Source organism: Poecile atricapillus, chromosome 8 (genome assembly GCF_030490865.1).
Source record: "Poecile atricapillus isolate bPoeAtr1 chromosome 8, bPoeAtr1.hap1, whole genome shotgun sequence".
Classification (NCBI taxonomy): domain Eukaryota; kingdom Metazoa; phylum Chordata; class Aves; order Passeriformes; family Paridae; genus Poecile; species Poecile atricapillus.
Genome location: NC_081256.1, coordinates 12,110,114 through 12,133,938, shown reverse-complemented (window position 1 = coordinate 12,133,938; position 23,825 = coordinate 12,110,114). Strand labels below are relative to the sequence as shown.

The 23,825-nt window shown below is 35.6% G+C and overlaps 1 protein-coding gene across 1 annotated transcript in view; it reads left to right on the top strand.

Annotated features, from left to right (window-relative positions):
- DNER (delta/notch like EGF repeat containing) overlaps positions 1–23,825 on the top strand; it is a 113,045-nt gene that overhangs the window by 41,213 nt on the left and 48,007 nt on the right. The window contains exons 2-4 of the mRNA XM_058843990.1: positions 4,082–4,378; positions 15,051–15,145; positions 17,577–17,743. Of these exons, the coding sequence (XP_058699973.1) occupies positions 4,082–4,378; positions 15,051–15,145; positions 17,577–17,743 (559 nt within the window). The remainder of the gene's footprint in view (positions 1–4,081; positions 4,379–15,050; positions 15,146–17,576; positions 17,744–23,825) is intronic.

The window sequence follows — 23,825 nt, the reverse complement described above, 5'->3', positions numbered from 1 at the left end:
TCATTGTGGCAGCTTGGCTTTGTTGACAGGTTAACATTCACTATGTAGAATGAATGTAAACAATCTGCTGAATTCTTATTATGAGGACTAGATTTACTGGAGGGGTTTTTTCCATATTTTACTGAAGTTGCAAGCTGGTGTAATATTGTCTGTGGCTGTAGACAACAGCAGTAAAAACTGACCCAAAAGTTAGTTTTGTACTAACACATTTAAGAGGAGCATTGCAGGTGGAAGACAGGTTTGGCACAGTGTTTAGGAGCTCATCTGTAGCCTTGGCTTTAGACTTACTGTTCTATTTTTTGAAGCTCTCTGGAGGATCTACCTGGACTGTCTCCAGGTGGAACAAGTAGAACCACTTTGAAGAGAAGGTGAATGAGCATCAACTGACAAATTGGTGTCATCACAAGTAGTACTGGCAAAAAGATCTTGCGGATTTACATCCTTCAGTGTTTTATATTGAACTTAGGAAACAATTGGACTGGCTGGCAATCCATGTTTGTGAGTGTGATTCTTAAACAAGCCCATCTTATATTATACCATATTCAGTTTGCCTTTGGAAAACATATCATTATATGGAAACATATCATTAACCATGATATGAAGGGCACCTTGGTATGCATCTGTCTTAGGATTCTATTGGAAAAATGTTTCAGGGATTACAATTGTCCAAGCATATGGAATAGTAATTGCATGCAAATACATTTTATGCTTTTTAGCTTGGCTCTGTCAGCTATAACGGCTGGCTGTGCCTATTTTGTAAAGAGATGTGTTATAAAAACAGACAGACTATTAAATGGAAAAACGACAATGAAAACAAGAGGCCTAAATACAGAATACACTTTCTTAATAGTGACTAGGGAAATTCTGTACCTAAAACAACTCTGGATTTTTAGTAGGGATCATACTGATTTAGTATTTATTCACTATATGGATTTGTGTTACTTGCTGCCTTCTTTTCCCTGTGCAGCAGTGTCTGAATGTGCTGTGACCTGCACAACAAGGAGCTTGTAATTGTGTATTTGCAGTATACTTACTTTCAGCTCTTGGCTATGAGACCAAGGTGTATTGGTTCTGTTCCATTTTTGTTTTGTTCCATTTGGGTTTTTTTTTATTGTGAGCTTCAACAGTTTGTTGAAGGTTAAGCCTTGAAATTTTGCTAGCTTTAATTCTGATGTAGCCATGCTGTGTCAAAATGTTTCTCAGATCACTTGGCTAACTATTGCTGCCACCTTGGTGAGGACCAGAGAAACCACAGAAGCATCACAACCAACACAAATTAATCACTTTTATTTGCTTATCTCTTTTTATCTGATAATTAAAATGGACTCTTTAGTTCAGCAGAAAACCTACACACAAAGGACATTGATTTGTTTTGATAGTTTTATTGAAAGACAAATGAGCTTTTGAATTACTAGTAACTAAGGAATGAGAATGATGATGATAAAATCCTGTGAAGTGCTTCATAAAACTAAGTTTGGAGGAAGTCTATGGCTGAAGTTCAAAGTCTATTAATATTTTTTTATTTTTCATCTAATCGAAACCATTTTAATTATTGTCACTTCCACTATGTCTGATAGGGCAGGGGTGGTTCCTAAAGCACAAGTTGTTCAATGGCATGGGCAGTACTGAGCAGGACTTAATAATTAACCACATCTCTTTCCAGTCAAACAAGCTCAACTCAGTTTGCATCAAATAGCATGGATCACACAGCACTTTTTATTGTTGTGTTTATGAAGTGAATGGATGCATTCAGTAATGGGGGAGGTGTCCTTTGTGATTGAAAATATTATTTTTTCTTGTTACTAGGTTTGCAGATAATAACCTTAACATTTTAGGTGTGACAAGAACAATTGAATTACTAATAGAAAATAGGCTTATTTTGAATTTGGATTTATTGTGAAAGCATGAGTAAAGAGCTTATCCAACAACAGGAAATCTGCGGTTCTTTGAAACTCAGATCTAGTCCAAGAAACTAGAATATGAAAAAAACTGTTGTAAACACCTTTTGAACTGGGCTTTGTTCAGATGTCAACACATTTTATCTTCAATACTCTTAAAGAAAAAGAAAATTTCTATGAATATCTCTGTCACTTGGCAGTAGAGCAAACTTAAAATGTAACTGACAAACCATAGAACAAAACTGGTTCCTTCCTGAAAAATTGTTCTTTTCTGTCACTTAAATATCATTTTGTGGAGAAGAGATTTAGAGTTGTTTGAGAACTTAGGTATTCCTTTGATTTGCAGGAGAAAGAGACTTTAAGGAGATAAGCCCTTCTGAACATGTAAAGCCATACCTCCTGTATATGTCAAGTATATATAAACTTGCCATATAGTTGAGAGTTAAAAATGAAAAAGAGTCAGAGCTTGACCCTGATGTCTCCTGTGTCACCTTATATGTGAGATGTGTCCTCAAGCAAACTAAATAACATTTTGAACTGTGACCAAACCACAAGATAAATTAATAGACTATATATTTTGGACTGTCCTCTATGGCCTCTAAGCCTTCTACATCAGTCAGGACAAAATCTAACATTCATCATTGACTGTCTCCAAAATTAACTTTCATAATGATGTTTCCTCTCTTTTCTGTCCAAAAATGTTACAGAGTCTGGGGTATACAAAAATTTGAGCCAAAGAAAGAATTCCAGCTGAGGTTAATAATAGTATTGTTTTTTATAGGGAGGTTTTATATTAGGATTTAGTGTCCCTGACACCAGACTTTTAGATTAATGGGAAAGTAAAATTCCTAGTGTAAACCCAATACTTGTTTTTCACATTGATGACATTTAAAGTTTATGTAATTCTTGAGATAATTATAACAAATATTTAATACTAAATAACTGTGGTGCTTTACTGAGAAATATAATATGAAGTGTTGCTTATGCAGGGAAGAGCAGGAATATTGTACAGAAAAGAATGGGGTAACCTTTAGGACTGGAGTACTGGGTGAAATTTGCACTTAAAGATGAGGAAATGTCTGATTCCAGTGATGTGTTTTCCCTTTGATGTGAAGACAAGTGAAGGCAGCTGCCTGATGGTCTTGGTTGATGACAGTGAGCCAGCAGTGTGATTTAGCTCTCATTAAGGCAAGCATGTCTTCAGTATTCCAGAACAAGCAAAAGTATTGATGCTTTTGCAAAAGGCAGTGCTAAACTTTGGAGTCCCAGGTGGAAAAATGAACATGTTTCTGGAGGGATGGGCTTGTCCTCCCCAAAGAACTGGGGCAAGTACAGTTAATTTTTCCAAGAGATGAAACTTGAAGAGTTTGTAGATGTATACTTTAAATGCATTATGGAGGTAAAATTCAACATAGAAAAGGGAAGACATTTAATTTGAAAGTCAGTGGTGACATAAGAAACTACAAAATAGCTGTAGGTAAATTCAAGATAGAAATTAAAGGCATGTAAGTCTCAGACAGCATTTTTCCTACATCACTGATCTTAGTCTTGTCCTATGCTATTACAAATGCTGGTTTAAAAACAGGCACAGTTTTGCCTCTGCTTTCTACCTCCCGTTAGAAAGATTTCAACAGCCAAATGAGTCAGACTCTGAAACTGCTGTCCACAAAATGAAGTGTAGGTAAAAGGCCCAGCTCTTTTACAAAGGAAGTTGTGTCCACAAATAGGATTGTGTGATCTAGTTAGCTCTGACCACACTGAACTGCTTCATATCCTTCTGATCTGTACAAGTGCTGTGCCCTTTCCTATTTTTGTTACTCCCTTAAATTCCAATATATCTGTTGTTCTCCCTGACTAGGTTACTCTTTTAAGTCTGTTTTTGAAAATTCCTGATAATGAATGATGGCCACATTCCTTTTTTGTGTTTATCTCTTTGCTTGAATGTGGCAACAGTGAATTAGCATAAATGGTCTGAGGAAAGTAGTTAATATAGATTAATTTGTATTCTTCTTTAATCCTTTGAATTTATCTCCTTGAAGATACATCAAAGATGAGTTTGGTTCATAAATATGTTCAGAAGATGAATACAGTAGGGGGAAAGAATCCTGTTTTATGGTATTTTTAAAACTCAGAAATAAATCCTTTATAATCAGTAATTGACCTATATGATATGTTTTTTCCAGTTTGTTTCAGATCCTTGTGCCAGCAACCCCTGTCACCATGGTAACTGCAGCACCAGCGGGGATGGCTACCTCTGTCTCTGCAGTGAAGGCTTTGAGGGAACAAACTGTGAACGCTCAGTGCACAGCCTTGCAGCCTCTGAACGGACAGAGGCCACCTCACCCCGGCACAGCAGCCTGGCCTCGTCCACCCTGGAGCCTGACATTGCTCTGCCCCGCTCAAGAGCCACGGTGACGTTGCCTACATGGCAGCCAAAGGCAGGACAGAGACTTGTGGACCTCAAATGGGATGAAATAGAGGTGAGAGTATTCTATCAAAGTGAAAATTCACAGACAAAAAGACTTGAAAGTGTTATTTTTGTGTTGGCATTTGTGCATGGTTTCATGATGTTCTCATGAGATGACTGAAGTTATGATCTCTGCCCTGAGTTAATATGCTGGTAAAATTAAAACAAAAACGCATTTGATCCATGTTATGAGTTAATGAACTCAACAATGGACTTAAGTTGGCTAATGTGTTGTATTCCACTTCTTTGAAATGGGATAATATTGTTTCTTCAGTCAGTTGTGTGACACCATATCTCCAAACATCAAATAAATTTAGAAAATTCTAAAAGTTAAAGCAATAACTTTAATATATTTTTGGTATTTGCCGTTATAATCACCTTTTGCTACATGTTCCTGCATTATTAAGAAAACATAATTACTTGAGGATTAAAAGTGGTAATTAATACATTGCACAGGGCACAACTCTAGGGATGCAATGACAAGGGTGGAAACTTTTAAATGTTTAAATTTTAAACATTTGTTGTAACTCTTACAAACAAATCTCTGTCAGAACTTAACAATGTCTGGTAAAACTACAGTTGGAAAGCACACATCATATGATCCTTATGAAATGTGATCTTTGCTTTACACTATGTTGTACTCTGCCCTATTTGTTACACTTAAATGTTTTGCATTGACTCAAGTATCTGCAAAAGTTAAAAAAAACCTATCAAACTTAACCAAGTTCTTTTTAAAATAATGATCAGTTTAATATCAAGTGCTAGGAATGATGAAACTTGTTGCTGAAAAAATATTTTAATTTCTGTCAGCAAAGAATTAGAATATTTGTGACATTTTTTTCTTATGGAGGAGGCCTTGTAATATAATTTTATTTCAGTTTATTCATGAATAAATATGTAAAATGCCAGTTGTATCTTTTTTTGAAATGTTTTGAATGAGAATTTGATTCTCTTGAGGTGTTTTAACATACTACATAATGAGGAAGTGAGCAGGCAGGAGTTTAATCCTGGAATAAGTCTATTTTTCATCACTCTTTGCTAGCCCAAATGAGTTTATTGATATTTCCACTGTAAAATTTACTTAATCAATTTTCTGAAAGTAGAATCAGCCTATGTAAAATATGTTTGGTGTGTTACAACACTCTGATTTTAGCTGAGGTGTAAGTATTTATAGGGCTTTATTCCATTTCAGTGGGAGTGCTGGTGGGCAATGTCTGGAGCATAAAGCTTTATTTCCTGGAATTCCATCTCCTATATCTCTTATTTTACAATAGAACATATGTCAGGCACCAAGGATGGAGTTTGGAGAGAGCACTGAAGCAGAAACAAACTATGTTCTGCTCTTATTACTTAGTTTAAATGCGGTCTCATCTCTGCATGGGTGGTCCATATGTCCTGATCAATTAAGGGCATGCTCTTCCCTGTACCAGATTTCCCTGGTGTGTCTTCCTCAATCTGTGTTCTGGTGCTGTATAAGGAACATTTCTGCCTGGTTTGCATTTTAGGTAGATGCAGTAAGAATTTGAGTCAAACAGATCATTCACAAGTGGGTATTTCAAGAGCTGAAATTCACCCTTCTGTGTGTCTTCTGTTACCTGAGAAATACAGATAGGTTATCAATTGCTATTGCATGACTAACGCTAGCACGGGAAATTCTTGCTATCCTATTACAAAATTGCTTGTGTTGATATGTTTTTAATATACTGTGATGGGTCTTGTATTTTTGACAAGTTCTCCAGTGCAGCATAATGACCTTCTACCTTGTTCTTCGGCAGTCACAGTGAGAGAGATAATTATCTGAAACAAAGAGATTTCAGTTGCTGTTTCAAGACATTGTATCTGATCTATATTAACTCAGGAGAGTTGATTTGCCTGAAGGTCTGTGCTCCAAAGCCTCTTTGGTGGAGGTTTCAAAAGTAAAACATGTTAATAAAAAAAACCCACTACCTTTCCTTGTGGTTGTAAGAATTTTGCAAAACTTGATCCTTCTTTGCTCTTTTAAAAGGAAGAGAATAAAGTAGCTGTAGGTTTTGTATTGCAAAAATGCACTGTTTTGATTTTTGTTGCAGTTCAGAGGACAACAAATACCAATATGTTGTTGATTGTTTTTTATAAATCTTACAAGACAGAATGTTTTACGAATTATTCTATACTCATACTGGAAGTGAATTGATATTCTTCAGATCCTTTTGTCTCAGAAAGAAATTTTGCCAGACTCTTTCTAAATGAAAGCTCTCACTATCTTGCAAGGATGAAGTTTCCATGAAAGCTTTTCTGGGAAGTTTTGGGAACTCAAGAAATGAACACCTGAAAGAAGTAAGCTGTCTAGGAGAGGCATGATGTGTGCTTACAGCTGGACAGGTTTTCTGTATTCCTTGGATACAGGGATACATTTAGCACTGCTTGCTGCAATGAACTATATCAGTAGTGTCTGTACCAGTAGGTAACATACAGACGTCTTTGGATGCAGTTTCATTTCTTAGAGTGGTCTTCATATAAGAAATTAATATTTTCTTGATGTGCAGATTAAGGACTAAAACCACAGGTCATAAGCAAGAATATTTTCTCTCAGTTGATTTTCTCTAGTATAATACAAGTTTATCTTTGTGCTCATCCATTGAAAAATAATTATTTTTCCCACTTGAGGCAACCGGTTCCCTTTGTAAGAGAGATTCAACTAACAATCCACATTTCCCCAGTTCAATCATCTTTTGTGTTACAGTGTATAAGAGATCTTAGCCAGTAATGGAGGGAAAAAGAAACCATCTCATTAATCCTACTCAATTAATGGATTTAACAAAGGTTTCAAAAAGTGTACAAAATCAACTATAAGAACAGCAGTACCATACTCTTATATACAGCTTTTCATAATAGACCTGAAATTCTTTTCAAAGGAAATCAGCTGTATTATTCCCATTTCACAGACTGAGATGCTGAAGCACAGAGCAGTAAAGTGATTTGCCAGGTGCACAGCCAGAAATTAGAATGCTGAGCGTGTGAGTCCTAGTCTAACCTTCTATTTATACTACAATTTTGTGCTCAGATTCAAGGGTTTGGAACTAATGATTAGAGGCTACAATAAACTTCTAATTCCCCTTGCAGTGGGGACAGCATTTGTTTTACATGTGTCCTTAGTCAGTAAATTGCAAGCCTTTAAAAGGAGTGGGGCTGAATCAGGTGTAAAATCCTGAAAGAGTTCCTGCTCTGTAGTGATGGCATAATGGAATCATTCCCTAAGAATATTCTTTAAACAGGAACCTTTAACTCTTAACTACTTTGTGTGTTGCTAAATGTTTGTGCATTTTTTGTGTCAAAGTATGGTATGGGTGCAGAAGGAGGAACAGAACAGAGTCTGAACAAAAGCAGAGGAAAGATCCATTTGAGATTGCTAAATACAGAATGGAAACTTTATCATTAGAAATGGCATCTTAGGAAAATCTTTGACATGGAAGTGGATGAAGGTTGGACTATATATGCTTGCCCTTTTCTTACCCTATTTTCTTGGCATTCCCTCTTGTGATAGCTGTTAAAGTGCTGGAATGTGTCTAATTTTGGTTTGAATTAGGACAGCTCTTCTAACTGTATATAAGATTTGTTTAGGAAATCTCTATAATTTTTCTTTTACTCTGAGAAAAAGAATTTTACAGGAGAATGAAGGAAGCAGATTTTGGTAGAATAATATTAGCTTTCTTCTAGGATAAATCTGTAACTTCACTAACTCTCTCCTCTACATTAGTTTATGGAACTTTATATACAAACACCATCTTCATAGAGAATTTGATGTAAGCATCTCTGGATAGGTGCTACTCTTTATTATATTTATTTTCTAAATTAAACACTATCTCTAAAAGCTCAATATGCTTAAACAGAACTTATGTGAAGTTCATATAAACCTCAGTTTATTATGTTCCATTACTAAATCATGTTTAATAGATAGTCATAAGTACTAGGTTTCCTAAAATCAAAGCTCTTTAAGACAGAAATTCTAGTGAGTACAATTACATTGAGATATTGAAGGTCTTCTCTTCTGAAGCTATATTGGTGTGTGTGCTCAGGATTTTTGGTTATCCAGAGCTGTTTTTGAAAAGTGTCTGGATTCATTTACCTACTCCTTCAAGAATCATCTTATTCTGAAGTCCTAGAGAGTATGAGGGAAAGAGGGGAGCAAAAAAGAGAAAAGCCTGATGTGTTTACTGCCTTTCAGTGTTTTGGTATAGAAATATCTACAGCTGACTTGACAGTCTTAGGTTGAAGTTTGTGTCCCAGCTTACCCTCCAGTGACCTGAGCTCATTCACTGCATGCAAAGATTTGACTATGTGGAATTTTTGCTCAATGAACTTGTTTACATACTGTTTACTATTATTTTTAGAACAGTTCCATACTCTCTGGAAAAATAAATGGCTATTAATTGTTTATGGAGGTAATCTTTATTGAATGACTGTGCTGTGATCTAAGCAGAGGATAGGCAGCTAACCTGCTCACTGCCCCATCCAGTGAGATGGGGGAGAGAGTTGGAAGGGTAAAAGTAGGAAAACTCAAGGGTAGATGAACACAGTTCAGTATTCTAAAAAAGGAGAAATAGAAAACAACAAAGGAAAACCTGAACAAAACAAGTGATGCAAAAAGCCCCAATTACTCACCACCAAGTAACAGATGCTGCAACAGCAACTCTGGCCAACTTCCAACCCCCACTCCCAGTTTTACTGCTGAGCATGACCTCCTGTGGTGTGAGGATGTCCCTTTGGTGAGTTGGGATCAGCTGTCCCACTGTATTCTCTCAGCACCCCTTGCCTTCTTGCCAGGAGGACACTCTAAGAAAGAGAAAAGGCCTCGATGCTGTGTGAACACTTCAGTGATAACTAAAATATCCCCTGTTATCAAGCCTGTGTTCATCACAAGTCCAAAACATAGCACCATGCAAGCTATTGTGAAGAAAATTAACCCCATACCAGCCAAAACCAGTACAGACTGCATGACAGATTTTATGAAGCTGACAGTGAATTTGGTGGATGGCTTTAGATGAGAAGGCAGTTTACTGATAAAATAATCTAGGTAATCTATCTGTCATTGGATAAGAGGGCCTCCTGTGCCTGCTGATGCATCTGTCTCTTGGTGTGATGTTGGCATTGATGTGACAGAAAAACAAAGTTTTAGTAATGTTATCTGGAGGATTGTTGTGCACTGGAATGCACTGGATCCTCTTGGTGCTCTGGTTGCTGACTCTACAAAGTGACTCTTGCTCAGATGAGCAAAGAAACAGACTGCCAGCAACAGAATTTGCTGGGTGGATATGCAGCCTTCCTTACACCAGGTTTCAGTGCTACGATAACTGGTAAGCCTTCTTCATCTGATAGTGTTTTTGGATGCTGTCTGTCAGTCTCCCCCTGGTGTTCTTCAGAGAGGCACTACTCCTACTCTAAACACTTTTGCTTTACTCTCCCACTGGTGAGATATGTTAGAAGTAAACCTTGATTTACTTTCTGTTCCTGTTTTCTTTCAAGCATTGTCCCATCTGAAAAGAAACAAGCGCAGTGATGTGGAGGTTAAGCTAAATGACACCAGATTTGTCAGAAGCAGTAGTTTTTCTGTGCTACAGGGCAAGGGTACTGAAACTTTTTTTTTTTTTTTCCTCTTAGAATTTTGTTCTGAGTTCAATTTCTGTGCTAGAAATGATCCTGCTTTGTTGCTTGACATTTTGACAATAAGTAGATAGTATTAGATCCCTCTCTTATGATTCTATTCTGTGTCCTTTTATTCTCCTACTTCTCTTTTCACTTTTTATTTGCCAACAGCTATCCAAAATCTACAGTTAGGATCTAACCTGTTTTATTTCTTTCATGTATTGTTTTCTCCTTGCATAAGGAAGACTGCCAAACATGTTATATTTCTTAGAAAATAAGGAATACCTCTTGCCACACTTACAGGGTCAGAAGATAATAAATCCTCCTGGCCCTATTCTGATACAAAAGTAGTTATATGTTCAGAAAAGCCAGAATTGCACATTATGGAACTTGCTTTATTGAACTGAAATTTAATATGAGATCCCTTGGAAGAAAATCTGAAAGAACAAGACCATTCCTCATACTGCATTTGTCATGATAGTTTCTGTCTTAGTGAAGAACTGAAAGGTTTTCTTTCTTAATTACCATGACAGTTTTCATGGGGTACCAGCCCAGAAAACAGCCTTGCTTTTCTCAAAAAAACTCATTTTCTCACTCTTTCCATTACATGTCTTTTCAAATATGTTTAGTTGTTGTTTTTTTGGTTTTTTTTTACTTTTAAGCACTGATCTTTGCTGTAGGATGAGTTTGTATCCATTTTTTTTATTTAGTTCAAGAATTATGTGCGCATTCATATATTCTGTTTAATTCCAGACTAATTTGCCCCACTTTGCTCTGGGTGCAAGACCATGCAAATTTGTCTGTTGCCCCACTAGGAGGTAAAAACAGGAGAACAGCTTTTTGAGATGAAAAAACAAGAGATTGACCGGAGAGAACATTCTCAGACCAGGAGGAAAGTACCTGGGTCACAGGTATTTGTGTGTGCCTGAGTGTGCACACACATGCACACACACTTATTTGTGGTAAATCTGGGCATATTTTCAAAACAAGCGCTTTCACTCTGTGCTGGAATGGGGTTTAGTGAAAGCTGTGGTGTCACTGAAGTTACAATGGCAATTAGCAGGAAAGACTTAATAAGCAACTGGCTCATGGGGTGAATTTTCACTGACAGCATCATTGTGTAGGTGAGGTTCAAGGCACCTCTGGATTTTTTCTAATAAACACCTTTGCTCCAAGCAGGTTCCTCAGGACTTTATTCAGCTGAGATTTAAATAACACAAAGGATGGAAAGTCCACAAGACACCTAGGCAACTTCCTCCACTGTTTGGAACTATCTATTGGTTTTCAGAATTATTTATTAATACCTTGTTGATAGGGTAGTGTGGACTTTCTAAGGCACATATGAATTTGGCTATTCTACTTACAGACCACTTTTAAATTTGAGGAAAGCGTGGCATATTTTGCAAGAAGTAAAAGCCTTCTGCCATTCTGTAAATTTGGAGTTGATATACCAAAGAAATGCAAACATATCCTGGCAGCAGAATGGCTGCATTTTGCACTGTCAGGATTAGTCTGCCTGTGTTGATAAGACCTTGTAGGATTGCAAATGTCTGCTCAACTTTTCAAGAAATCTACTATGAAATTTCATATACAATAGCTATCTTCAGAGAACTAATTTCAGCACTGAGAGGCTGCATAGATATAGAGTCTGTATGCTCCTCTTCTTAGCCTTATTGAATTAAAGTCTAGTACATTTAGGAAAGTAATAAAGGCACTCACTCATGTAAGAATATTGCCTTGGGATTTATGTATGTATTTCAGCACTTGTTGAATTAAGTGTATATCTCATTATTCTGGTTTTGTAAGGCATCAGACTATCTGTCTTACTCATGCTATTTAATTTCTTCAGAAAAGTTGTAATATGGAAGAGCAGCCTGTTGCTCTCTTAGGTACCAGCCCTGATTTTCTTTGCAATCTTTTCTATACCACTGCCATGGCCTGGTAAGCAAGTCTGACAAAATCACTGCTGTCTTGTTAAGGCCCAGGTAGAGATTGTAGGAGTAAGAACTCTCAAGATTTCACTCTTTCTTTCTCAAATTATGCTGCTCTTTTACCTATGTAAAGTCTAAAAGCATTTCAAGCAGAAGTATAGGTTTTATATGTTATGTTATCTTTTAAGAAAAGTATAACATTATTTAGATACAAACTTATAGAACATTTATGTAAAGAGGAATTCTGTGTTTACTGTCAATAATTTGATATCTAATAATTTTAATTATCTAAATAAGGTATTGAAAACCAGTCTTGGATGTATTCTCTGTTGACACAGGAGCTTACCTTTGTAATCAGCTCCTAAACATACATACAGACTCTGGAGGGTGCATGAAGGTTTTATTTTCTTTGGTGACTATTATTAAATAGCTGCATCATTTGTGTAAATGTTTATAAGTCTGTTCCCCAAGAACCTTCTTAGTGTCCTGACATTTCTGTACTAATAAATGCTTCAGGAGAAGTGTTGTATGGCATTGCAGTTATGTTATGTTTTCTTTTTATTGTCTTTAAATGACATTAGATACCTACTCTATTTGTATTTTTAAATTTAACTTTATACTAGGAATGATCTTTTTTTATCCTGAAAATCATTAAAGTATACTTCCCAATGACTTCAGTTTTAAATATCTCCTACTAGTTCTATCAGCCTTTTTTTTTTTTTTTTTTGAGAGTGAAAATTACAATTTGTTTATATATTTTCTGAGTGTCCTTTATTGTTGTAATATATTGTCTTTGCCCTCATTCTTCAGTAGTTCAGTTTTCCAGAGTGCTCTGTTAAGACATGAAAGAGAGACACTTAAAAATATTTATAAAATTTTCTTACAGCTGTGAAAAAACTGCAATTTTTTTCTTAATTCAAATGTCAAAGCTGTAAATTTTTTTGTCTCCACAGTACTTGTCTGAAATAAGACACTGCTGAGACCATTTTTTTCCTTATGAAAGTTATTGCTTCTTTCTATGATTTTTGTCTGATCCAAGGATCAGGGTCATTAATATATAAAAAAATTCAAATTTCAGCTGTTATAAAATCCTGGGCTTAGCATCCTACTGGTTTAGGTTATTATTTTGCCAGATTCTTAGAGCAGGGAGTCAGGGCCAATTACAAATGGAGTTCTGAGAGAAATACATTGAACATTACAGATTGCTTAATAGAAGAGTAAAAATCATGCATTTTGCTTTCACTCTTCTAATTATCATTGCAATATTTCCTATGTGTGCTTTTCCTGCTGAGTAATCCTAAATTCGGATGTGTTTGCAAAGCAAAGTATTTTTTTTGTTTGATTGTTTTTCCATTTTGTGAAGGTTAAACCTCAGGTATTGTTCTGCAGCCTCTTTGTTCAGCTTTTTAATTTTTATTCTAGTTGCAAAGACTTCAGTACCTTTTACTTTAAAAACCTTTGATATTAAAAAGTAATGTAACTGAAATGCTTAAGTTACAATTCCCCCCTTTATGTTCCAAGGAAATAGATGCATAAAATTGTAAAACTATAGAAATACCATAGAAATGAGTGTATTTTAGATGTAGAATAAGATTGTATGAGAATAGAGATATTTATTTCTTTATCCCCTTTGTTCCAGTAGGCATGCTGAGTCTCAAAGAAAAAAAAGTTTAAATGTTGGCAAATATAAAAGGAAGAGTGTTAGCCAAACTAATTTTGGATGCATTGTACTTTGGCTGTTAGGTCCACACTTCTGAGATTTAAAAATTGTAATGGATATATTATCAATTTTTAAAATTTATTTGAACAAATACAATAAAATAGCATCTTACTTTATTTTCATGAACTATATGTATTCATATTATATACACCAGGGACTTCAGTTTGTATTGTAAATTGAGTAATCTTGACACTGGGAAATCATTCACTTGGAAAATGTGAATACTGAGTATTTGTCTTGCCTGAGTCAAAATAAGCTCTGAGTGTCCTAAAAATTATTACTTGCATCATATTTTGGACTTCTGTTGTTCATGTATTTACACGTGTTTCATTACATTCATGTAATATTTAAAATGTGAATTTGAATTGTATTTAAATTTACAAATTTTATTCTGACTTTTGCTTTGATGTAAGATATAAGATTAATTAATGGAAGTGTGTCAGGTTGCGTTTTTGCATTTTTGGTAAGGCTGATGTAAAAAGTTTGCAAACATTCTCTATGGCTGAAAGAACAGCATTGCAAACTACCCAGAAATTTGAAGCTTATTTATTGTTTTTTTTTTTTTTCCAGTGTGACATTTCATAGGCAAACTGATGAAGATACATGAAAAGTTACTTAAACTTCTGATGATATTAAGCGATAGACTCCATCATGCCACATAAAATATTACTTATTTAAAATAAATATAGCCTTGGAAACAGTAGTAATTTTTAAATTGTCTGTAGGAAATTACTGCTCCTGAAGATCTGAATAATTAAGGAGTGGTTCCTGTGTTGCATGGCATCTTGTATGGAGCCTGGATCTAGTTAATGTAGTAACTGATTTCTGTGCCTAGTAGGCATCACTAGATTTGGCAAACACATCCTTTTGCTCTCACTGTGATCATCATTTTCTTTCCATCTGAAAGCACTGTTTGTCCAAGCATTTTTTACTTGGAAAGAATAGTAATGGGCAAGTGAGAGAGTATTTTTTAAAGGAAACCTGTGTTTGGAAAAAAACGTATTTCAGTATAGTAGAAAGGCAGTGTCTGTATTTGTTACTATAAATCCTTAAGTATTGCATAAATTAATGATGCCCTATTTCTTGGATGTAGCAAATGTTAGAGCATTATTTATTATTCTAAAAGACCAGAAAACTATCTATCTTTTTCTATATATATTCACTTTTAAAGGATGATGCCTTTAGAAATTCACACTTCTGTGCAGGAGTTTTTGTTAAAACAAAAGCCTGAAATGATGGTTATGTGAATTTTCAGCACCTTTATTGGCAGCCTAAAGGTTTCAGTGAATGTTCCTGAGGATTTTTAGAAGATGACTTCTGGACTATTAGTGTCATTTGCAAAAAAAATCTTTCATGTTTTCTTCAGTCAGATTTTATGGTTTATTGTTAAATAAAGTTATTTTTATTTTCAGATAACCCCAGATGTGGCTTGTGGAAATGCCAGTTCCAATACTTCTGCTGGAGGCCGGCTTATCTCCTTTGAAGTTCCACAGAATACATCAATAAAGTGAGAATATTCTTATATGAGATGAAATACAAAAGCACTTTTATTTACATTTGCTTGGATATTTTAGACAACAGTTTTTCAGATAGTCAAATTTGTCAAATGACTAAAAGACTGTGAGAGAATTCAGACAGACATCAAGCATGTAGCAGAGCCATGACAGCGCTGTTTGGCATAATTTCTCCCACATATTTAATGTTTTAGAAGATGTAAGCATGTAAGCTGTCTCTGGGCTATCATAATGTGTTAGAAATTAGGGCAGATATGTTGAAGATGTCAGTTTGCAGAAGATACGACATTTCCTTTCTACTTCGTGCAGTGAACACTTTTTCCGCCTTTAATCTCAAGATGAACTTGCTGATAGAAAGTGTTATTGTGGACTATATAAGTGCATGTATATTGTACATTTGTACTTGATTTCTGAGTTATTCCTTTGGGTGTCATAATCAGCTGTGAAATCTTTGTGTATGTCCTAAAAAACACATTTCTCAAAAAATTTGAATTTATTCTGTTATTCACTTTTCCAAATTATGCTTTTTGGATCAAATACTTGTTTTGTTACGTTTAATTAACAGAACCTGACTTCCTAGAAAGATCTGATTCTGTCAGCTGGGATGAGGCATTTTCTTATTGGAAATTTTATTAAAAAAAATCTGCCAACGTAGTTAACTGGCTCACAGCTTAGCTGCAATTTTAGACTTGCATTTCCCCAAAATAGCCTACTTTTCTCATACTGTCATCTTATCTTTCAGAATCCCATGTTTCTGTTAAAAAAGGCCATGCTCACAGGAAAAAAACAAAGTGATGCAAACAGACAAGCTGCAGACAGTTTGGAGCAGTAACTGTTAAACATGGGGGCCGTCCCACCCTTCCCACGGGGCTTTGAATTGTGCTCATTCATGATCCTTAAGCCTAAGTCAGGAAGAGATCTGGGAGTGTGGATGCCCTGGCTGGCTGGAATCTGAAAGCAAACAAGTGTCTTTTCTTGCAGGCAGGAAAAAGCCGGAATTTGTGGATTCTAAAGTTCTGTTTAAGAGTCTTGATGAGGAAACCCTGTTTTAAAGGAGGTTGCAGAGGACACAGTCAGTTTTGATAATTCTTACACTGTATATATTTAATAGAGTTTTATACCTCGGTAGATTAGTGCAAGTCAAGATCGACTTTTATTTAATTTCATTTTCTGTCTTTAAGGCCCAACTAGCTTTCCTGATTCAATGAGGATCTGTGAAAGAAAAATAATTTCAGTTTAATAAGCTGATTTTGTTTTGATTTTCATATGAGACCTAAACTGTGAAACTAATTGCTCTCCTGTTCTAAAAGTTAGACAGTCATCTTTTGGAGTAGTAGTTGGGATTGTTCTTAAAGAGGGTGCAAATACTGAAAAAATTTGCTTCTTATGATGCCTAGTTACAACATTTTAACAACTTCTGTCACACATGGTCACAAAACTTTGCTTTTCTTGTTTTGAAATCAAATAACCAGTGACCAGGGATAAACGATAAAGTGCCTTGTGTTTTTAGCAGGATTGAAACAATTTCAGTAGAGGAAATTGTGGAACAGAGCTTCATCTCTAGGTATTTGGAGGTCTGTTTTCAGCAGGAGAGAACTACCAGTTTTTAGTGTTGGATGCAGTTGTGTTTGTATTTTTGGAGGATTGTTCAAACTCACAGGAACTTCCTTCATAGGAAATTAATGCAAATACTTGGGACCTTACCAGAAATATGACAGATTTTTATTGTTTCTTTATGGAGGTAAGTAGGAAAAAAAGTGCCCTGTGAGTACAAAGACTGGCATAATGTAGCTCCCTAATGGAGCCGAGAGTGTGGATGCAGCAGTAGACTTTATATCCAATCTGTCAATATTCAGGAAGGCACCATGGGCTCAGTGACCTTGGGAGCATTACATGACTCATTTGATTTACAAGAATAAACTGTCCTGAATCTTCGATCTGGTGTGTCAAACAAATGAGGATTTCTACCAGGATCTGTCTCCCAGTATTGAGTGAACATTGAATGTTCTTCAGTAAACAACAGGGCTGGATGTACTTCAGCTGCAGAAAATGATGGCACTATGGGATGGAGGTACTACTCAAAAAGGCATAAATACAAAGACTGAATAAGGATCCATTATAAGGATATACTTTACTATTATGTGGTATTTATCTAAAACTCTTCTTGGGCATTTAAGATGGTGACCTTCAAGTACTGGAAATTGGGACTCTGTATGATTTAATCTGCTGTTACATAAACTATTATGCAAATCTTACAACTGAAGCATTTTTAAGTTTTGTGGACATGCTAAAGATGTTCAGGATTTTTCCTAATTCCATACTTGCTAGATTTGCATCTTTGTTAAGGTTCAGTTCTACAGTGATATGTATCCTAATTACACTGATTTCCCTCGGTATAAATATTCTCATGATTTCTTTTCTTAGAATAAGGCAAGATGCTACTGCTTCTCTCATCCTGCTGTGGAAGGTCACAAGCACTGGATTTAAACAGTGTTCACTTATTGATGGCAGAAGTGTCACTCTTCTCCAGGCACTGGGTGGACTTGTGCTTTCTGAAGAAATGCTTGCATTAGGAAACAACTACTTTATTGGTAAGTAACACGCTGACTTTCTGTCCATGACCTCTAGGTGACAGCTGATGGTTTCCTCAGCATTTAGAGGAAGAAAGGACTAATTCCTTTTAAGTGCCAAAAGATCCCGATGGGATATTGGGACCATGTTTCAGACATTGGTTCATTCAAACCTGACAAGAGTTACACTAAATTCTTACACAGTTAGCACCATTCACTTTAAAATCTACATGGTCATTTTTGTCTGATAACTTGAGATGATGAAAGTTATTTTATATGTTCTATTTTAATAATCTTTTGGCAATTGCTGCAGTTTATAATTGAATGCTTGAGATGTTTCTTTGTCAGGTATTGTATCATGAGATGCTTTGTGAAGCTTAAGCCTGTAGACAGGAGAATTGAAAACATATATTACAAGATCAGATTTCCTATTATACTTTAACAGTGTTTAATTGCACTACTTTTTTATCTTCTAGTGTTGTCTCTGTGAATATGGAACTTTAGAAATATACTATTTGTTTCACTCGGCAATTAAATGTTAAGCATCTTTGTGGAAGGAGTATAATGAAAATAGCCTGATAATAAAATAATGATTTTAAGGGTATGTGATATAACAGCTTTAATGCTATATTTATGCATAGACACAATAGATTTAATTAAATTGAGATTTCTGGGCAGATGTTTTATTATACCAATGACATGAAGCCAAAGTCATTGTAATAACAGCACTTATTGTTATCTGCTTGAAATGCTGGATATTTTTAAAGGAACTATAAGCTTCCACAATAGTTATTTGAAAACTTACCATGCTAATAAATGTAAAATAAAAAACATTCTGATGTAGAAGCACTGGGAAACATTCCAAGTGTGTAGCTGATACAGAAAATCCCCAAATACAGAAGCAGTACCTTGTTCTCTCCTTTTCAGCTATCACTTTCCAAAGATACTGCTCGAAGGTTGTTAGTAGAATAATTTAATTCTTATCATCAGTGGTTTCTTTTTAGTGATGTTTATTTCCTTAAAATAATTTTCCACTTTCTTTTAATATTCTTATTCCTTCTAAGATACTTAGTTTTAGGCTTTTTTTTTTTTTTTTTTTTTAATCTTATTTTGCATTTAATTTATCAGAGTTAAAGCCATCCTCTAATGTCTCTGGAATAAATTTTTGCATTTTCTTTTTGGTAGTTAATGTATGATAAAAGTATCCTGAAGACAGGATAATTGGTAGCTTTTATGCAGTGGTGAAAATGCCTAAAGGCACAGCTTGGTCTAAGCTCATAAGCAGAGGGCTCAAGTTGCTCTGTGAAGGCTCCAGTTGGCTGTACAAACCATACAGCACAGGTTATTAATTTAGATAACTAAAATATGTATTGTGTTACTCTTTCATAGTTTGTCCTGTCCTGTCTCTATAACTGAATTTATGTCACTGGCATTCTTTTTTTGAAATTTTTGTTGTGTGCTGTGTAACATGAGGTGAAAATGTACCTTTTCCTAGATGAATATAACACAAGGCTGGGTTCATAAAAATGGTTTATTTCATGCAGTACAAGTATTCTGAGACCTCTTGCTTTACGTCCATGTGGTTTTTGATACTTCAGTCGTTCTTTTTAATTTTCTGATAGTGAAATAAATTGTAAAATTTTCCAGCTGCTGAAACTAAGGCATGACTTTTTTAGTTTGAGAAAGAGCCTCTGAATTTCTTTCTCAGTTGTATGGAAATATTCTGCTTACTTCCCATCATCAGTTTTTGTCCAATGAAATGTAAGTCTTGGGTGTAAAACTTAAAAAGTCACGCAAGGTATTTGGTGTGAAAATGAACTTTATCTTCACTCAACTGAAATCCATAATTCTGCCAAGTCTTACAGAAAAGTAATTTGATCTTTACTTCAGATTTGATCCAGATGTGTGGAAGATGTCTGTCAATTTGACGTGCCTCACAAGTTTTTAATAATTTAGCTTTCAATAAGTCACTTGAATAAAGTTTTTCTTATAGACAAATTTCCATGTTTCTTGATTGACATGAAAAGTTTATTCTAAGGTACCATAAGTTAAAGTGGGTGATTTTATATAAAAAAACCAATAATGTTGCCAGTGCTTTTATTGATGATATTTAAGCTAGAACGATATGAAGAGGCCACAAGATGCTGTAGGCTTCTGTAAGCAGAGTCACACAGTAAAGCTGTGGACCACATCAGGTGAAAAATTTACTTTATATAATAATTTCCTCCTCCTTCCCTCACTCCTTTTCTGTTTATTCAAATGTGATTTTAAAGGTCTCTTCTCTTAATTGGTGAATTTTGTAGAAGGGCATTTTTTTAATCTTGTAAAAAATTTCTAATTAGAAGTGTAAAAGAGAAATGAGGAAGATCTGAGTGTTTTTTGTGGTTTGACTTTTTTGTGTGTATGTCTCTTTTTGATCTACATCCTTTTTGAGTCATTTCTCACTGTGTTCCTTCCAAGTTCTGTTACTCAGCAAGGTACTATAATTGCCTCATGGAAATCTTTCTGAATAAGTTATTTATGTCAAAGAAAAAACATTTAGGGAAATATTATTTGTTTTGTGTTACCTTGTGGTGACACAAGTTTAAAGTTGTTTTTACAAGATTGAAAAGACTCAGAAGTCAGCAGTAATGTGCTGATTTGCTGATCATGTGGTTCAGGGCACAGTGTCTAGAGGTTGGGAAGAATGCTGTTTCTGAGATCTAAAAATAGACCCTGTCAGCACAGAGCTGTTCACCCCAGAGACAGTACCTGCACTGTGTGAGAATGAAGGGGAGAGTGTAGCACAACTCACCCAAAAAGAGCACTCTGTGTTCTGTACTGGGTTTTATAAAATGGCTGCTGCATCTGCAAACAGTCTCTTGCAGTGCAGGGACAGAGTGATGCTGCTGTGATTATGCAGCACGATTCTGTGGTTTTTTTAATAAAATTAAATTACAGCATTTACCCGGCTGTGGCCAGCAGAAGACTGGCTTGGACATTCTTCCAATGCTTTCCATGCTTTGCTTAGAGGATTTTGAGTTTCTCTGTAAGATTTGCTACTACACGTGTGCCGGTCTTCTAAAATATTTTGTTGTGTTTTATTAGAGTGTGCTTATTAGCCAGTGGGGAAGAAACCCCAATACGGTTCAGGTTTTGAAGAGAGGAAGTGAGTTGTGTGGATTAGGAGTAGGATGAAGCACATGGCCCATGGCAAGGTGCTGGTGGCTTGCAGGTGCTGCCAGGTTACTGCTAGACAGGGGTGGTCACAAGATGGTTGGTCTGTAGGACAAGCCAGGTGAGCTCTTAGTCTCTGCTCATGCTTTGCAGCAGCAAACTTGTGTTTCTTTTGGAACCAAGATTTGAAAAAAGGGCGTTTAATCAAGGGCATTTCTGAACAGGAAAATTTCTGTGGAGTGCTATAGGTGGGCATAAAGTTTGGCCAAAGAGATAATGAGAAAGGGAAGCAGATTTAATGGTGTCTTTAAATAAGAGATGGAAATTAAGGGTTCAACATTAAAAACGTTATTGAAGTAAAAGGCAGGCTTTCCATTAATTAGACTTACAGATTTGTACTCTTTGTCCCAGTGTTCTTTGGAGTTAATGAGTGATTCCTGCATAAACTATTTATGGTATTTATAAAATGTCTCATCAGTATTTGTTTTATTTCTGGATCTTCATATATTCATGCTTGCAGTAATGGCACTAGAACATTTGAAAATGAATTAACTGCAAAATTTTGCATTGTTGGAGCCACACACCTATTCTTCATTGCAATATATCTTGAAAAATTGAAATCAGATGAAATACATTTTACAAGTCTGAAAAAGTGAGATAAGAGTTCCCTGATGCACGGTCAGTTGGTGGAGGAGTCTTTCAGAGGTTCTCATGAATGCTAATAGGTTACAGCTAAGGATCTCTGGGGTGAGTTGAAGGTGCTGTTTGCTCTGTGTTTTGGGGGAAATCTAATCTATCCAGCATTGTGCACTTCTCTCTTTCAGGGAGTAATATACTGGATTTTGGAACATGTATGTATTTTTTTATAAAAGATTGTTGCAAACACAGAAGATTTATGGAATTGATTAAATAATAGCTGTCTTGAGAAAAAATGATGCATTAACATTTTTCTTTAAAAAATAAAAAGGCCTTTAAAGGGCTTTGAAGGACATTCTCAGTTTGCCTGGCATCTCCCACAAAAATCCTTTATGATTTGTTGCATGCATCTCTTTTATCCAAGCATGCTATCACACTCTGACTGAGAACTGGAACATTAATTTTGAGAACACAGGTTGCTGTCAAAATATTGAGAAAACCCAACCCAATGTAAAATAAAAGCATTAAAATATTTCTTTTTTTTTTTTTAATGCTCACATTTTAGAAGTGTTACAGTGATTGTACACCATCTGCTTCTGCACGAGTCAGTTAATTTACCCTGGCGCTAAATTAATATGTCTGTTTACTAAGGCAACAGTTCTGTGCTTCAGGTGTATTCAAAGGTACACCTGTGACTGGCAGACTTGCAGTCAGGCAGGTCTAATTTCACAAAATTTCCAGTCTGCTTGGAAAACTGGTATATATACACCTGTGGGGCTGTACAGATAGCAGATCATATTTAACAGTCCAGTTAACAGCTAGGACACAAAACAACCATAGCTTCTTTCTAATGAATTTGAAGATTGACTAGTAACTCATGGAAACATAAAATATGCTGAGCTGAAGGGACCCATCAGGATCATCCAACTCCTGGCCCTGCACAGGGCATCCCAAGAATCCCATCCTGTGCCTGAGAGCATTGTCCAAACACTTCTTGGACTCTGACAGCCTTGGTGCTGTGACCACTGCCCTGGGGAGCCTGTTCAGTGCCCAGCCACCCTCTGGGTGATAAATATTCTCCTAATATCCGACCTAAACCTCCCCTGACACAGCTTCATACCATTTTCCTTTTCATACCAAGACAAAACTGCATATTATATGATTATTGTATGATTACTACTTAGTTTTAAGAAGTATTTATTCAGAGGTTTCGGGCATAATGTAGAAGGTGGAGCTCGCAGTGCCATTTCTGTGTGCATGCAACCTATTTCCTTTCTTTTTCCTAACAACATTAAAAAATGAAATTATGTTTTCAGGTCTTTGTTACAGCTGTTAGGATAATATTTCTGTTGAAAAAAGATCATCTTATCAGCTTTCATGATAAAATGTTGAAAAAATTGCTTTTCTGCCTGGGTGTGCCCAGAGCTGAAGCAGTAATGATGGGCGCTCTTACAGAAAAATAGTGAAACAAACAGTTGGGCATTAGTATTTTGACTCAATTTCCCCATAGGTAATATAATAGAAAGGTTTGTATATAATTGTAAAAAAATGCTTGTAACTAGTTTGAAACTACTTGCTTTTAGACTTTGTGCTTTATTTAGCACTTCCACGGTGCTGCTTAAGCAGCTGCTTAAGAGGAAAGTAAAGATGCTGCTTTAAAAGCAGCTTTCATGAGATATTGCTACATTAGCTTTTTAGCTTATTGTAAAATCAAAGGAAGACATTCATAAGCAAAATTGCTATTTCTCAGATAAGACCTTGCAGATAATAAGGTAGAAAGTTTAACATTTAATATGAATTAATATTTTTATCTAAACAGAAAATAAATCCTCCAGCACAACCTTTAAATTATAATGAGTATTTTCATCACAGCAAACAAAAACTGATGTAGACTTGTCAGTTAACATTACTTGGCATGTCATCTGGTTTTCTCCAAGATGCCCAGCCTTTTCGATCAATACAATATAATTAGCTGCTTTAAACTATAATTATCAAGTGTTTCAAAAATATTTCCTTAAATAAAATTGGTAGCTGTACGAACTCACTTGAAAATAGGTGCTCTAGCATCTTTGTGGTGAGATGAAGAGTACTGATGCCATTCAAATGCCAACACCTCTAAGGCAGCTTGCTTGAATTCCACAAAACTTTTTGATGTTTGGCTTAAAAAGGAAAATTAATGCTTGGCTTCTGAAGCACAAGTTATCTGCTGCTTTTTAATAAGTGTGGGAGCCATATGGTTCTATGTCAGGGGGGATACTATTTTCCAATCCAAAATGCAGTCCTGCCTTTCAAATGCAACAAAGTATTTTCT